The sequence below is a fragment of the Diadema antillarum genome, unplaced genomic scaffold, assembly GCF_040938485.1.
Source record: "Diadema antillarum isolate AM-2024a unplaced genomic scaffold, OU_Dant_1.0 scf00000207, whole genome shotgun sequence".
NCBI lineage: Eukaryota > Metazoa > Echinodermata > Echinoidea > Diadematoida > Diadematidae > Diadema > Diadema antillarum.
The window spans coordinates 1,537,425-1,555,146 of record NW_027271096.1 but is presented as its reverse complement, the minus strand read 5'-3'; the positions used below and the strand labels follow the sequence as shown (position 1 = coordinate 1,555,146).

Genomic DNA, 17,722 nt, shown 5'->3' with positions numbered 1-17,722 from the left:
TACTAGCAAGTGGAAAATAAGCATGTATACCAGCTATTAGATATAACAAATGCAAATGGCAAAAGACCAGCTTAGTTTAAAGATAAAAAACAACAAAAAAGTGATAATAGTGATTGCAATGATTTTATTTCTTTTTCTTAGAGTAACTTAACTTGCCTGTTTATTCTAAAGTAGCTATCCTCTACAATATATTTCTAACAGGTTTGGCAGAGAGAAAAACAAGTATTTCATTATGGCATGCAACTTCTACTCTTTTCTCTAAATCAAATGGCATCTGTCAGCTGTTGGAGCTGACATTTTGAAATCTGTAACAAATGAAGTTTCTTTGTGAAGATACCCCTGCCACACAGTGATATGCAAATTAGGACTACTATCTTTTCAAGGAAAGTAATTCTATATTTGAAATGTCACTGAATTAATTTTCCATATATCTTTTTTGTTTGTTCCTTAAATATAAGCAGATAAATAGAATGAAATCAGACAAACGGAACTTTTGTAGTTTCATTGAATTTGGAATTTTGAATGTAATGATTTTGATGTAATTATACAGTTTCAGACTTTGTATGAAACAGTCATGTTGATTCTATTTGCATATATGCAAATTAGAAGGGTAATGATGTCATCACTTCCAAAGTCTTTATATGACTTGCCACTGAACAGATATAGCACCACGTCATTGTAGATTGACATTAACCTATTTATGGTGACTTTCAAAGGGGAGGGGGTTGAAGTTGTCAAATTATTGATAATAAAATATGTTTTTTTATGTTCATTTGTATAGAAGTCAGTAGGAGTGGTGTATAGTCATGGTATCATCACTTTTCAAAACTTTTCAAAATGCGTTTCGAATGGCGTTGATGAACGTACACGGTTTAAATGCAATTCTTGGGGTGTGGCGTTTATCTAAGCACAATATGTGACCTGCTATCCGAAAGTCGGGGGAGGACAATTTTCTGAAAATGCCATGATATCATTCCCGTACACTTCCACTTCAATTTCATATTTAGCACAATTCATAAAAGTACTCGGTTGTGGAGATATCGATGATTTCATCAGCGCATTTCAAGTGGTTGAAGAAATCAGAGTTACGAGAAAAATGCCTTCAAAGTTGTCCTTCCGACGCTATCATGGTCATGGGGAGGTGAGACAGTTTTCACCGCTTGACAATTACTAGTAGTAGAAGGCAAGCTCCTAGCGACCTCCGCCATGTTCAGTCAAGCTTAGCACCAGCGGTCTACACACGACCAATCGGTAATCAGGATGCCACGCGCTGACCAATAAGATCACTCCCTCGTTGCTAGGGGCGGAGTCTATAGCTGCCTCGCTAAATCCAAATCTTCGGACACGTTTCTCTTTAACATTGAAAGTCGGAAAATCATGGCCCAGAAAAACGATAATTTCTTGCCTTTCCTTTGATCATTTAGCTTCAAAATTTCGGCAGATGATGGACAAAACATTAGACTACAAAATCAAGCCAAAAACAGAAATTTGATTGTTTTGACCAATTTTGATGATGTGACTTCAAACTCGATTTTTCTCGAATCGGCTGTCAGCGACTTTAGGATCCTTTTGTTGTAGCGGGTCACATATGAAGGCAATTCAAGTGTTGTCACATGCGGAGCTGCTTTGCGCCATTCGACCCGGGAAGTAGAGGTCAAGTGAGGTGCACACCTTTTTTGTAACCAACAGCGTGTACATTATACTAGAAGTTAGTCGTTGTCGTAAAAGCATTTCAAATTGCCCTTTGAATGCCATTTCAAGTTGCCATTTCTAAATGCGCTTGAAAATCATGGTTCATGATTCTGCCTCAGAAATCTTTTAGATGAATGCACCCAATATTGCATATGCAGTTCTGATCAATATAGCTGTTGGTGAAATCATGTGGGAATGTGACATTGATCCTGGGGGGTGTTTCATCAATGTATGTCAGGGCTGACAATTTCAGCAAAATCCTTGGTTTTGATTGGCTGAGATGCTCTGGTCACTGACTGTTACTATGGTGATTCAAGTTGTCAGCGCTGACAAACGTTGATGAAACACCCCCCAGATCTCTTATTGATTTTTTTAATCTAACACACCATTTGTTTTTTTTTTATGCAGAAATGCATTGATATGCTGGATATTGTTAAATGTTTCTTCTGATCTCAATGATTTTGTTAATGAAATTAATGTATATTATCATGAATGTTAGGTTTTTTGTTTTTGGGGTTTTTTTGTGTTTTTTTTTACTCATGTAGGCCTGCATTGTATTATTAATGTTTTTTGGTGATATCACTGAAAAGAAATTTGATTTTGATTTTGACATTATGTCAAAGAAAATAATATCAAACAAACAAACAAACAAACAAAATACTCCTTTTCAGATGCAACACAATGTAAAAAATCAGAACACCAAAGAAGAGCATTTTTTTTTCTATCAAAGAATATTTATTGAATCTATTTGAAGAAAGCAAGCTCAATAAAACAATCAAAGCATGTACACTAAAACAATGTTTTTTTTTCAGTTTTTCAATTCCAAGGCTGCCAGACTTTTCTTAAAGCAAATCAATGATGAGAGAGGGGAAAAGAAATAAAACCAACAATAAAAAGAAGAAAAAAAAACAGACTCGCAGAAATATCCTTTTTTAAAAGCAGATGAGGAACATTGCCAGTTATGGAAATAGAAGGCATTTGTGTCACAAATTTTTGCAATACATCACAACTTACATCACACTTTTTTTTTCTTACTGCATCTCAACTGATAGTACTTCAGCGAGGTCATTAATAAAGTGTACGGAAGACTTGAACACATTGATATACAAAGACAAACCTTTCCACAATTTCAGGGAAGTATGCACAACATTTTGTGAATCTAAGCCAATGAAAACCATTCAAAACTATTGGTTACACTTCTTCATTCATTTGAGATGGCATGTTTAGTTATACATTGTTGCCGATCAATAATATAAATAAAATGACAAAGGCTTGAAAATATTCGTAAATCATTTTTGTTTTCGTCCACATAAAGTTACAGGTGTGGGACTAGGGATTCAGATATTTTTGTTCCATTGAATGCTTGCATGAACATTGTATGATCAACAGAGTGTTATTTTTATGACTGATTAGGTACATTGTAATGTGATATTAGAAATATAGGATGTCATATCAATTTAGAGAGAGACAGACAGACAGATAGACACACAGACACACACAGACATACAGAACAGGTACAACTTCAGCAGAAATGCTCATGAAAAGAAATCTGAGGGGATATTTTCTGTGGAGAATTAAAGATGGATAAACATACCATAAGCAATATGAATATTTACACAAAAAATATATATATTTGACATAATGCTCAAAGTAGCAAGTCATATCATAATGTATGAATATTTACACAAAGTTTTTAATACTTGACTTTGATTTTTCCAAATGAGTATGCATGACAACCATATTTATCTTATGTAGGGTCAAAATACGTCTGATTCTTTTGTTGAAGAAGTAAAGATTAAACAATGATAAACTAAAGTAGAACAAATGCAATGTAAAGAAACTAACATTGCTGACCAATATCATGGTTTAATTAGCGTAACAGAAAAAAAAAAATCTCAATTGTTAGCAAAGGCATTGGTATTGAGATGCTTGGCAGTTAACAATATCAAGTTTTGAGGCAGTTTGATATTTTTAGAGGACAACTGACAAATATCAACAAATGTGTGTGGATTGTGAGCTGTAGAGGGCAGCAGATCAATGTCAAAACCATGTTCATTTCATCTCAACATTTAGGTCAGGAACTTTGCTTCATTGAAAAAAAAAATGTATTAGAAAAGGGAGAGATTGTGATAAGGAGCATTACGATTTTATGGTTATTTCTAGGTGCATTTTGCCAAGTAGACTTAAATGAATGATTACATTGAAAAACATACAACTTCAATTCTAATACATCTGAGTTTATGTTTAATAGGAAGATTAAAATAAATAAACTAGCAATGCAAAATGACATAGTAACAATACCCTTCATTATCTGTACACTTTACTTTACAAAATATACAGTACCTTTCAAATTTCGTTAAAAAGCCTCTGATTTGTGATATCTGGGCCTGAATTCTCATCAATTCCTTCTTTCTTTCCCGTAACGACTCCCATTTCAAATCGGTCTGTTCACATATCAAGTCAATAAAACATCAAGAAGAGACAGGTTTCTTTGTGAAAGAAAAAAAAAGTGACACTGTCGCACCGATCTTTGTTGTACTAGGGAAGTGCCACTGTGTGATAAATGGGTAGATATGTACATTGTACACATTAAAGAGGGTTTCACTCCCTAGCAATAGGTAGTCATCTGAAACCATTCATTCCATGAGTCCATTTCAGTCCTGTTGGTACCGACTGCCATGACAGTCATGATAGCTGGTGATGGTCATGATGATGGGGAGGAGGACGTGGATGAGGAGGAAGAGGAGGAGGAGGAGGAGAAGGAGGATGGTTGGGTGGGGCAGTTTGATGTTCACGGCAGGAAATCCTGGTTTCGCCTCCTGCTTTTCACCCTCCTGCGCACACACCTCTTCATGTCCCCCTTGCCGTACCAAACGCACTGGCCTTGCGCGTCGCCTGTGCAGTAGGCGAACTGGCTCTCGCAGTCAGTACGCAGGTTGGCCATGTCCCACATGCACAGGTTGGGGACAGGGTCCGTTGGGCAGTACCGTCCATAGCATGGGGAGATCTGCAAGAGAATTGAGAGAAAAATGTGTGGAATGCATCAGTTTACATCCTTTTTTTGTTATTAATTGCTTTTGAGCATATCCACTTTGGGAGGTAGCATAGGTGTGCTGAAAATGTTGAGCAAAAGAGATTACTTAGTCTTTCTATGATACCATTTTGATCGATCGATGAAAGAAAATCATCTGCCCAAGGTTCTCTGTTTTTAGGCAATTCAATTTTCTGACTATATTTATCAATACTAAAGGAAGATCATCAAATTTGGCTTGACCATGCAACAGAGTAGACTTTGGATCTGCTTCAAATCACAATAATGTCAAAGTGTATACATTTATGAAAAGATTGGCATTAGTTATGTTTCTGTGATAGGGACCTGTGTATGCAATGTAAACCTTTCTAGCCACTTGTCATGCACGAGTAGATTTATTTGCTTGTTTATTAGAAAATTTGATTATGCAATGGATTTTTTCACTATTCCCAATATCATTGCAGGGTAGTAGGCCAATAAATAGCATCTGATTTTTTTTTAACAGTGGACAAGTAAAAATGTTGTCACAGTTGAATCTATTGTATAAATGGAAGCTGCTACCAATCAAACCGCAATATGTTTCTGCATTATATTAAAAATTGATTAAAGGGATGGTACAGTTCTGTTTGAGATTGGGATTCAGGTTTTATCTTTTTGCAAGATGATAGGAAAAAAAAAAATGCATCTGAAATATTAAAGAGCATACAATTCTAAGAGTAATTAAAAGTTTATTTGATGAAAATCGGTTTTCAAATGGGTGAGTTATACGCAAACAAAATGGTCCTACCTAATAAAAAGATGGGTACAACCTTTTATTACGACCTCTTTGTTTTACTTTGTTTTTGGATATCTCAGCCATTTCAAAACCGATTTTCACTAAAGAAACTTTTGGAATCTTCTTAGAATTGTATGTCTCTCAATATTTCAACTACTTGGTTTTTAATTATATTGCAAAAAGTTAAAACCTGAATCCCCATCTAAACCAAAACTATACAATTCCTTTAAGTTTGAATTCCATGGAAACAAAGAGAATCACAGATATTTCCTTTGTATTCTAAAAAATATATATCTGATGGAGCTGCTCAACACTTAACTTAAAAAGCAAAATTTAGACCGCGTAAGTGCCCATAGAGTTATGGAGGACAAGATGTCAAAGAACTAGTCAATCTGGCAGCAATGACTTTTGTTCAATAGCGCCCTCATGTGGCCACAGCAGTGAACCCAGTTGGAGTTGGTAGACTTTTAAGCCTATGATGCCAGGGTCATATTACGGATGATGTCATAGGATCATCTTTCTAAACTTGCAGGCAACTGGGTTAAAGGGATCACAATATCACAGCCACTCTAAGAATATGAAACACAGTCAGTCCCAGATAGAGCTGACATTGAAATAAATTGATACTTTGGATACATACACTTCAAATACTTCAAATTGACCCCCTCCCCATATTGTTTTTGTCTCGCGAGTTATATTTACACTCTGTACAAATGCAAAATGAATTCTACACCCCCCCCCCTCCAAAAAAAAAAAAAAGGAGAACGAGTAAGCAACAAGAACTATCCTATGTGCTCTTGATGGTGGAAAATATCTTTATGGCAGTAATTCAATGGTTACTTATTTTGCAAAAATTTTTTTTCTTCTGTTTTTGAGGAAGGGGGCAAGGGAAATGTTTGGTATACTTTAACATGACATATGCATGACGTGTTAAAGGGACAGTATAGTATTGGTTGAGGTGAGGATTCCGCTTGTAACTTTTTGCGGGATACTTAGAAAACACTTTATGAAATGTTATAGAGCATGCAACTCTAAGAGGAATTCAAACTTTACTTGATGACAATCGGTTTTGAAATGGCTGAGATATCCAAAAACAAAGTAAAACAAAGCAATCCTAATGAAAGGTAGGTGCCACGTTTTATCAGGATTCCTTTGTTTTGAAATATCTCAGCCATTTCAAAACCAACTATCGCCAAATAAACTTTGAATTCCTCCTAGAATTATATGCTCTTTCATATTTCAGAAGAGGTTTCTCATTATCTCAAAAAAAAGTAATCATAAAATAATGTTGGAAACCGGAAGCCCCATCTCAACTGAAACTGTGCAATCCCTTTAACCCCTGATGATGCACATTTCTTAAATATCAGTACTGACAGATTGTTATGGTCGGCCCTAAATCATAAAACATTCACAAGGGGGCATGTCCAGGAATAGGATAATGATTGCAAGGAAATGATGACTAAAATTACAACCATACCAACAGATTAATTTCATGGTCATGTTGTGCCATTTGCTTGGAAATGAACAAACATTTGGTAAAACCTATGAGTACCCACAAGCCAAAGGATTTTTTTTAGGAAGTTACTATTTGTGGTGCTATAACCCTCCTGTTATTTCCACCAAAATATATAGAGACATTCTATTTTGATGTCACTTGTCACTGTGGATATAGATTTGTTTATTGTTCAGATGACAAAATGACAAACTATACTGCCGAAATCCAGTCAGTGTAGTTGCTTTATGTCAGTATGTCCTTATAATAAATATGTATTTCAGGAAAAAAAAAAATCCCTTGTCTCAACCTGAGATTTAAAACATTCATGAAAGAGAAGGCAATATCATGTTTTTCTTTTAGCTGGTTAAATTGCTTATGGGTTGGACTAAAGTGTTACTGTGGGTGAAAACCATGAATTTATGGTTAATAACCTGTATCTAGATCTATGTATGTTGTCATTATTGTTAATATCATCATATCTATCACGATTATTGTTATCATTATTACTATTTCTAATGTTTATATCACTATAATCATTATTACTTTGATGATTATTATTACTATTATCATCATCAATATCATAATTATCTCATCACCATTATTATTAGTAATTCTAGTAATAATCAGGTATTATTGTTTTTGTTGCTCTTAGTATCTTTACTTTAGTTTATCAAATTTGCTTTTGCCCCCTCCCTCTTGGTAAAAGAAGGCAGGTTGTGTATGCTATCAAATAGACCTTAAGGATCGTATAGTTTTGGTTGAGACCTAAGTTCAGGTTTCTAACATTTTTTGGTGAGATAATGAGAAACCTCTTATGAATATGAAAGAGCATGTAAAGCTATGAGGAATTCTACGTTTATTTGATGAAAATTGGTTTTGAAATGGCTGAGATATCCAATAGAGAGTGATTCTAATAAAGTGTGGGACCCACACTTTATTACGATTGCTTTGTTTTGCTTTGTTTTTGGATGTTTCAGTCATTCCAAACCAGATTTTCATCAAATGAACTTTGAATTCCTCCTAAAATGGTATGCTGTGTACTATTTTATAAGTGTTTTCTAGGTATCTTGCAAAAAGTTAAAAGCCCAATTCTCATCTCCACCAATACTGTAAATAGACCTTAACGGAAGGAATACTCACATCACACTTTCCACACTGCATCTTGTAGTTGTGCTTTATGCCCTGTCTTTGTCGCTTGGTGATATTCTTGTAGCCCGCGATCCAGTTACAGGTCGAGAGCCTCAGTTCTGCATTGTAGAATGTACCTGTGTGAGATTTAGAAAGATATGGACAGAAAACTCAAGCAAAGCATTGCATCAAATCTTCATGCACCCTGTTCACATGCCCTACTCAGTCCACGATTTGCCATCATTGCATATATTTTGCTTGTACTGGCTGCACAACCCTGCACAAATGAATTCATTTTGAATACTCTCCATTTGCAAGAAAAATAACCACAGCTTTGTCATGAAATTTACATCATAGTCAAGGCTTGTAATCTTGTCTAAAATTTTGCTGTACTGCATTTCTACCATTAATGCTTCTTTAAAAAGTAGTGTGGCCTTGAAGAACAGAATAGTTGTGGAAAGCGCTCATGCGTCTCAGAATAATGTGGCACACAGGGAGTCTATACCATGGCACACAGATTGTTAAGACCTGACAAGGCATGTTATTTTTCTTCAGTGATGACTGAAAAGTAATAAAATAACAATTGGAAAAGTTTTTATGATTAAGCTTTGTCAATTTGTTCATGTTTGCAATCATTTGTTAGCAATCAAACCCATTGACATGTGCCAAGTGCACTAATCCACAAGTCGTGGACCTCGACTCATTTTTTTGCTATCACATGTTAGGTGCCTGTTACCGGGCTCAATCTAGGTGACATTTCATGCTTATTATCATAGGGGTACGTTGCCGAACAGCCCACCGGTTTCTGGCTCGTCCCCAACCCTCGTAGGTGAGGGGAATGACGCAGGTTGAACTTGACTTGTGCTATGTTGATGGCCAACGCCCTTTATCCTTTTTTTTCCCTCTCTCTCTCTCTTTGGACAGGTAACCCACTTCACACTTGAATAATTATCCTTCACCTGTTGTATATTATGTATCAGTGCTGGGTCATTGTCTTTGTTGGTATATTATGGTATAGATCAGATTCAACAGTAATAATACATTAAATAATGACAAAACAATTCCTTACACTGCATTCTAATATGGGGATCTTCATTTTTGTCTTCTGTAAAATCAAAATCACATCAGTGGTTTTCGAGGGAGCTGTGCTCTCCTTGACAATTTTTTAAATCATGGTGGTGCTTTTCGTACAGACCGGTTTTTCTAAGAAAAGTTCTTGTAACTTTCTTTTTGGTTTGTTTTCCTTGGTTTTTTCCACAATAACTGCTAATCATTTGCAAATTTAGTGATTTCATTTGATTGTGAAACCATAAAATATATGATAAAAAACAAATCACATCAGTGAAACCAGACAATTACTTTAGGCTTTCCATTCACAAATGCGAAAATCAACAAGAAATGCACGTATGGAAAATGAGACTCCACTGTATTTCTAATTTGCCATTATCCACAATATAGAGCAAAACTACAAGTGTACATAATCAACAATACATGTCTCTCAGAAAGCACACACAGAAATAGATCCCGTTGTGTTTGAAATGTCACACATGCGTGGGACTGGTGTTCATATGTATAGATAGACTTCTCTTAACTTTGGCAGAGAGGACGCGGAGCTGTATCACTTCAAATATCACGGCTGACGCAGCTGTAATGTTTGCATCACGTCATATGTACTTTCCCCAGCCTGTTGCTTTTAAGTCTTTTCTTACAGTCAGGGAAGAGGACTGCAGTTGCACTCTTGATATGTATCTCTGCTGATAGGCTGCACATTTTGGTTTTATATTCAATTCATTGCATTTTCTTTTAGGGATATCCATCTATTTGTTATTATCACTTCTGCAAACAGCTTGTCAACGAGAGAGAATTATGTCCCCTATCAACCAGAGTCAGAGAAAAACGGACAGGATGTTTGGGAATATTTGCCGGATGTCAGTTTTTAATTGAAGGCAATCTTTTGAAGGTGGTCTCGACGGCACCCATGTCAATATTTGGTACCTGTTGCACGGACTACAGCTACCCGTGAACTCTGTACTTATGATGCATGTTAAAGGGGCAGTCTCCCCAAATCCACATGTTGATTTATTTTTTTCGTAGGACTTTGATAAAATGCATGGCCTAGCTCCTGTGGAAGCTACTAAGCATGAAGAAAGATAATGTTTATATTAGCATATCTCAGTATTGAGTCAAATCAAATCATGTTATGTGAAATTCCTTATGATTGGTTGCTATAATTCGTTATAATTGTTCTATTACTCACAAATTCTTGTAAATTTGCCATCAGAGAAGGTGGCATCAGATGGAATTAAATGAAACCTTTTGAACAAATTCCCCACTTTTCCTGAAAAATGTTTTAGTAATTCTTCTGCATGTGCTATAAAATCTCTGAATGTGTTTTGGGAAGCTCTCCATTTAAAGTGTGTGTGTGTCCCTTTTGCAACCGTGTAAATCATATTCCTATCATAAAGTGTTATATTTTAGAGGTAGTCAATGAATGTTCTCAGTCATCCAGGTAAAGTATCTCATGAACTATATCATTAAATCTAGTCAGTCGGCCTGATGAAGCGTCCAACTCCAAATTACAAGTAAGTCCAGTTGACTAGATTTAATGATATAGTTCATTTTAGAGGTGGGTAATTCAGGCCTATGCTCAGAATGATAAAACTAAAAACTTCTCCATGATGGAGGGGACACAATACTATAGAATCCCAGGTAATTATTTGGACCAAAGGAAATAAAAACAGATTCCAACTTTTATTCTTGGTAGAAAAGGAGAACATATTCTCAGGTTACATGGGGTTATTTTTTGTTTTTTCATTTCTGATGTTTGTTACCATAATATTTCATGCACAATTTTTGAAGACATTATTCTTCAATCATGCAAAAATTGTACATGAGACATTTGCACAAGGGATGTACAACTGATCCTTTAAACTTGACTAAGATTTGTGCAGTATACATGTACATGTAGTCATAGATTTGCTGAGCACACATGTAGCCAAGATTTGTCATGTGCGCATCAAACTGGAGATTTGTTTAACACCACTGTGGCATGTGTATTACACAGTCCATACCTGCAGACATATATTTGCTATAATATTCATATACATACAGACAAAGACTTGTTAGCTTTCATGTAACCAAAGATTTTGTTCAAATACACTTTTGTCGAAGAGTTGCTAACTGCATCTAAAGCCAAAAATGTTTCTTTGATTTGTTTAGATATCTGATGAATCATGGACAGTCTAAATCATGAAATGATACATGTCATTTGACTTACAATAGTTGCATGTTTTACCATGCAGGAGGGAATTTATGATGACATGATTTAATATGACCAATACCTTGACTAAGTGTATTATGATGCATGATAAGATCAGTTAGTATAGAATGTTTTCACTGGATTTTTTTTTGTTTTGTTTGTGAATTCTTCTTGAACACATGTTGGTCATGCTAGTAAATTGAAATATACCCCACACTTTCCCTAAATATCACAGAAAGGAAGTGTTTATCATGAAAAAATGTATGAAATGCAAAGAATGTGCTGTGCATTTAGATTACAAGGGTTGCAGTTTCTGTGGATTGGACGGTGTACTAAAAAGTGGAGTGTAGAACCCTACCCCCATTGTGCCTACAAGTATCCTACCATGTGGTGATGAGTTGAAGAATATTGTCATTTGAGACAACTAACAATAAAGAGTAATATCAAAATGCTGGACAGCGTCTTTGCTTTTGGAAGAGTACTCATTCAAGGTTCAAGGCTGCTAAAACTGCCCAATGAAAACCCCTTGTACGTGTTGTAACTCCAAATTCTAAACAGAGAAATGATTTGATTGCTCATCATTGCAAGTGAAGCTGCAGAGAACCCAGTCCACAATGACCGATGCAAAAATTAATCCGTATTGTATGCCGAAAGTCCTGTTATGTCATGTATTATTTACAGGAAGAACTTGGCTGGAAACAGTACGCTGACAGAGTCTTGACCTTTTGGTGGTTGGCTGCATGCAGTTGTAAAGTGCACCTTTAAAGGGTGTGTACAGTTGTGGTTGAGGTGAGGATTTAGCTTTTAATGTTTTGCAAGATATTCAGAAACCACTCTATGAGATGTCAAAGAGCATGCAATTCCATGGGGTATCAAAAGTTTATTTGATGAAAATCGATTTTGAAATGGCTGAGATATCCAAAAAACAAGGTAAAGCAAAGAGATTATAATAAAGTTGTGGCATGTTGCCTTGTATTATTATCACTTTTTTGGATATCTAAGCCATTTGAAAACCAATTTTCATCAAATAAACATTGTACCCTTCTTAAAATTACATGCTCTTTCATATTTCATAAGAGGTTTCTCATTATCTCACTTAGGAATGTAAAAAACATGAATCCCCACCTCAACCAGTTCTGTACAGTCCCTTTAAAATGAAGGAAGAACACGAGGGTTCAAGTATAGAATAGAGGGAGGGAAAAAAAAGCAGAAGGAGGGTGGAGTTTGGGGCTGGATGTTTTCAATCTTTCTTTGCTTACAATACAGGGAGAACATGCCGTGTCATTGTTTAGAAGCCAGACCGGGCAGCCTGCCACGGCGAAGGGCGAAAAATATCGACAATTGATTTTCTGACTAGACCAAAGTGCACCCAACTCGGTACTGGCGCTTCTAAAACTGGTTGAGACTTTCCCTGCCCACCTCCAAATGGACTTTCCAGTCTCTCCTCTGTCTGCCCCCCTTCTCCTCCGCCTTTCCTTCTCAGTTATAAAAGTCATCATAAAGACCTACTTTTTGGTGCATACTATTACTATAAAGATTGTTTTCTTACCATTAACTTTTACAGACCAGTTTTTGTAGATGTGGGAGAAATGGGAAAGGGGGAGGGATGGGAGCTGATAAGGGGAGGCCTTTTACCTTTTGATTTGCATTAGATTTTGTCACTTTTCCGTGAAACTAAATGTGAAGTGCAATGATTCACCAATAATGGACAAAGAAATTATCAGGAGGAGACAGAAAGCAAGAGGGAAAAAAAAGACGAAGGAAAGAGCAGAAGAGGTGGAAAAGGAAAGGCAAATAATAAGATATAAAAGAAAAAGCAGAGAAAGAAGGAGAAGGAGTGGACAAGGTGAGGAAGAGGGCATATTTGACAGCTACATCCCTCACGCCCCCTCATCCTCCACTGTAGCAACACCCATCCAACCCATGCATGGATGACATATCTTCCCTAGCTCATCAGCAGATCTCAGGGAGAAAAACAAAACAAAACAAAATAAAACAGAAAAGAAGAATAAGATGACATATTGGCAGGGACTGAGGCAATCTCTTTGCCATAACTCCACCAGGAGAGGTGTGACCATCTGTTTATGACATAAATATGAGCTTCGGAAGGAACAGCCGCCCAGAAACGAGAGCACTGTTATGCATAACACACACTGAAAGCTGCATGAGATGATGAAGGTTGGGAGGGGGGGGGGGGGCGAGCAGAGAATGACAGAGATTGAGGTAGAGAAAGAACCAGAGGAGTTTCAGACTTAACGAAGAACCAGTTCTTCTGTATGTGCGTAGAGGCATATTTCAAGTCATGTGACTTATTTTTGTCAATCTAGAAAGCAAAGTGGAATCATGTTTTTAAAGTCACTTGTAGCTAACTATAATGTTAGGGAGTGTTTTTTTTTGAGTTTGACTTGATTCTTAATGGATACCTGTTAATGATGTGACCTCTAAATCCTAATTGAGGAGATGAATTATACCTTAACATTGTGTTAACTTCCGTCATTATGCACGCACATCACATGCATACTGCTGCATGCTAGCATATTGAGAGTTTGATTGACATGTCATTGGGTTAGTGGCACAGGTGTTGCAGAGACTCCAACTCTCCCGCTTTCGATGGGAGATCTCCCGCCGAAAGCCCATTTTTGCAAAATCTCCCGTTCTCCCGCTTGAGATTTGATTTCTCCCGCCCTGGCTATGTGTCTCCCGTGAAAGGATTTCTTACTTATTGCCATATCGTATGTTTTGAAAAATAAGCCTAAGATAGCAAGAGAGAGCATCTAGGACCCTAGACTGGACCCCGGCCGCAAGGAATTTTGTGCTTTGCGCACATCAACAGGGAGTCTCCCGTTTGCTAGGGGTTTCAGGCGGGAGAATCTCCAGATCAGAAGGTGCTGGGGGTTGGAGTCTCTGGTGTTGCATGGAACGTTGTTTGTGGTTAGTGGCACAGGTGTTGCATGGAATGTTGTTTGTGGTTAGTGGTACAGGTATTGCATGGAATGTTTGTGGTTTATGACACAGGTGTTGCATGGAATGTTGTTTGTGGTTAATGGCGCAGGTGTTGCATGGAATGTTGTTTGCGGTTAGTGGTGCAGGTGTTGCATGGAATGTTGTTTGTGGTTATTGGCACAGGTGTTGCATGGAATGTTGTTTGTGGTTAGTGGCACAGGTGTTGCATGGAATGTTGTTTTGTGGTTAGTGGTACAGGTATTGCATGGAATGTTGTTTGTGGTTTATGACACAGGTGTTGCATGGAATGTTGTTTGTGGTTAATGACACAGGTGTTGCATGGAATGTTGTTTGCGGTTACTGGTGCAGGTATTGCATGGAATGTCGTTTGTGGTTAGTGGCACAGGTGTTGCATGGAATGTTGCTTGTGGTTTGTGGCACAGGTGTTGCCTGGAATGTTGTTTTCAGTTGACACTCAGTGAGGAGACTCTTTTTGTCATCTGAAAACTCCATACATAACTTTAGGCATGTTGAAAAGTGCACTTTGCGAACGTGATTATAAACAAATGTGAAACATCTCTATGACAGAGCTAGGCAGATGTGGATGCTGATGAGGAAAAACAAGTAGAAAACAAGACAGGAGACGGAAAGAGGCAGCGAGAGGAAACGCTGGTCTAAAAGTAACCTTCTCCAACCAATCAGACAGGAAGCGTTATAAGTAGAAATAAACAGACAGAACTTTGAAATGGAAAATGAGGTAAACTGACAACTTAGTGAAAGCCAGTATGAAGATGATGGATAGCAAAAAATGGGAAAAGTACATGACAAGAAATTTGAAGAAAATGGTGAGGAGGATTTTGTTTTTCAAAAAAGTAGAGAACTTTTATTGCAGAGCAGAGGATATCTGTAAAAAAAAGAGTTGCAAAAATGAATGTGTTCAAAAGCACAGTAGACAGAACTTGATAAGACAAAAGAAAAAGGAATAGAAAATGTTAAAACTGGTAATCATGAAGATGCTGAGAAAAATAGTGTTAAAGACCTGTGAACATGTTGGTGAACATTTTACACACTACTTTGTTTCATGCTCATAAGCATTCAGAGATATAAATGATGCATAATAAAATATGCATAAATGTAAATAGAACTTTAAAGTGGCTACTTGATGTGTATCCTATTCTACAAACTGTATTAGAATTACTGGTTCATTCCAGACTCTGTAAATCATGTCTTGATAGTGACTGATGGCATTTTTTTGCTGGTAGATGTTGGCTCATTAACCCGTTGAGGACGGTTTGATTTTGCTACAACACGCATTTCCCATAGACAGCTGCCCGAGTATACTCGGGACTCGTCCTCAACGGGTTAACCCATTTTGGATGAGTCCTGAGTATGCTCGGGCAAGCGTCTGTGGGAAATGTATGTTGTAGCGAAATCAAATCGTCTTCAGAGGGTTAACAACAATCTTGAACACATGGTATTTCTTACTTGCTTTTACAGATATTATCAATCATCTTGCGTAAGAATTAACACAATTTGCACATGGCCATATCCGAGCCAGCACCTGCAGTGCTCAAGTTTAACCCATTACTGCCAAGATCGCATTATTGCCCATTGGACGAAAGAGTGGAAGACCCCCTCTCGGTAAGCAGTGCATTAACCTAGATTACATCAATTGCTAATTTTGATGGAGAAGGGTTGTGATTGCCGAGGAAATTGATGCTCGTCATTAAGGGGAAGGGTCTGTTTGACCCGGACGGAAAGTATGTCGAAGATGATCTTCCAAGGGTGTCTGCTCAGACAATTCTTGTTTAGAGACATGCATACCATGCCAGTGACCTATCGATTGAGCATTGATGTGCAATTACACTGGCGCAAGGTCATATACAGATATTTTTCTTCTATGTTGAGATGTTGAGCTATTAAACTCATGGCCTCTAGCCCACTTACCCTTTTGGCTCCCCTACACACCCCGATGCCCACCAATTCCCTTCCATCCGTCAACCCCTCTCCCCTTCCTCCCACTTACTCCGCCCCTTTTCCCTTCTCATCTCCTTTGCTGTATCACCGTGGGCTCTTTCCCGATTCCTGGCAGGGACGGAGGCACGTAGGCTCACAATGTATCTGCCATGTTTCTCTCCTCTGCGCGGCACTCATGCTAGCACACTGACAAATTTCTGGCATAGCATCATTCTTGATTTTACACGGCAGGAGAGGGGGAAGTTGGCAGTTTGGAATGGTTATCTCCCTTTGTGCTTTTGTGCCGTCATTGTATTCCATAATCGTAGGTGACAAACAGAGGCTGTTCTAGCAGATGTTGTTGGCTCTGTTCCCATCACCGGAACATTCTACTACAGAAGGGGAAACAAAAATCAAGTGACACCCCCGAGATATAAACGAGCAGCCTGTAATGAATTGCATGTCACTATGATAGTTATGATAAGGTTGCCCCTGATGTAACTTTCAAAGCTGTTATGTCAAAGGCACTATGAACCAAGACCGCTCAAATGATGATATGAGGAGATGCAAAGGATGCCTTTCAAAAGCTGTCATCCGGTTCCATCTAATCATTCTTGTTGAGTCTTGTAAGTTGTAAAGGTAAGAGTCACTCAGGTCCAATCATAGTCCTGATACCACTATGCTTTAGCTTGTTAATTGTTTCCTAATTTCTATCACCGGCTGGGGCATAAGCCTCATTCTTGAACTGATCCCAAGATGTGGTTTTGGTGTCTAGGGCCAGAAATATGTTGGTTGCCTCTTGAGATAAGTTTTGTCAGCACACACTTGTAGGACAAAGCGAATATATATTCTGAAATACAAGCATATGGAAAAACAAGGCCCCCCCCCCAAAAAAAAAGAAAAAAAAAGAAAAAAAAGGACAATCCCAGGAAAAACACAACAACACTTAACCCGTTGAGGATTGGCTGATTTTATATATAACATGATTGTATTTCCCATAGACACCTGCCCGAGTATACTCGGGACTCGTCCTCAACAAGTTAGATACAAACATTGAGTTGTGACAAAGTTTTATGATGAGCAAGTTATTTTGTTGATAATCTCAAGTAATGGTAGACAGTATCCGAAGGCAGAGAGGCATGTTTTATATGCAAAGACAACAAGAACAACAAAAACAGTGAGATCATGAAATAATTTTTTCTGTTACTCCCTCATAATTAGGTTCTTTAACAGCATGCCCCATATTTAGTCGGCTCAGGTGAAGAAATGTAAAAATTAGAATACATGTATACAAAATTGAAATAAAGGTCTTGTTTTTAAGGGAAGGCCAGTCATCCAAATAATGACAGGTGTCCAAGTGTCTATCTATGTTTGCTTCCTTTTTTAAATTTTCGCCAAATAATGTTTTCCACGAAATGGGAGAGGTATCAGCAGGAAGTTGCG

General features: G+C 37.5%; 1 protein-coding gene across 1 annotated transcript in view; it reads right to left on the bottom strand.

Annotated features, from left to right (window-relative positions):
* Positions 1–3,461: 3,461 nt before the first annotated feature.
* The window catches only part of LOC139724110 (metalloproteinase inhibitor 3-like), a 69,451-nt gene continuing 55,190 nt past the window's right edge, over positions 3,462–17,722 (bottom strand). Inside the window, exons 4-5 of the mRNA XM_071635311.1 lie at positions 8,134–8,258; positions 3,462–4,699 (exon numbers count right to left, since the gene is read on the bottom strand). Of these exons, the coding sequence (XP_071491412.1) occupies positions 4,484–4,699; positions 8,134–8,258 (341 nt within the window). The 3' untranslated portion in view covers positions 3,462–4,483. The remainder of the gene's footprint in view (positions 4,700–8,133; positions 8,259–17,722) is intronic.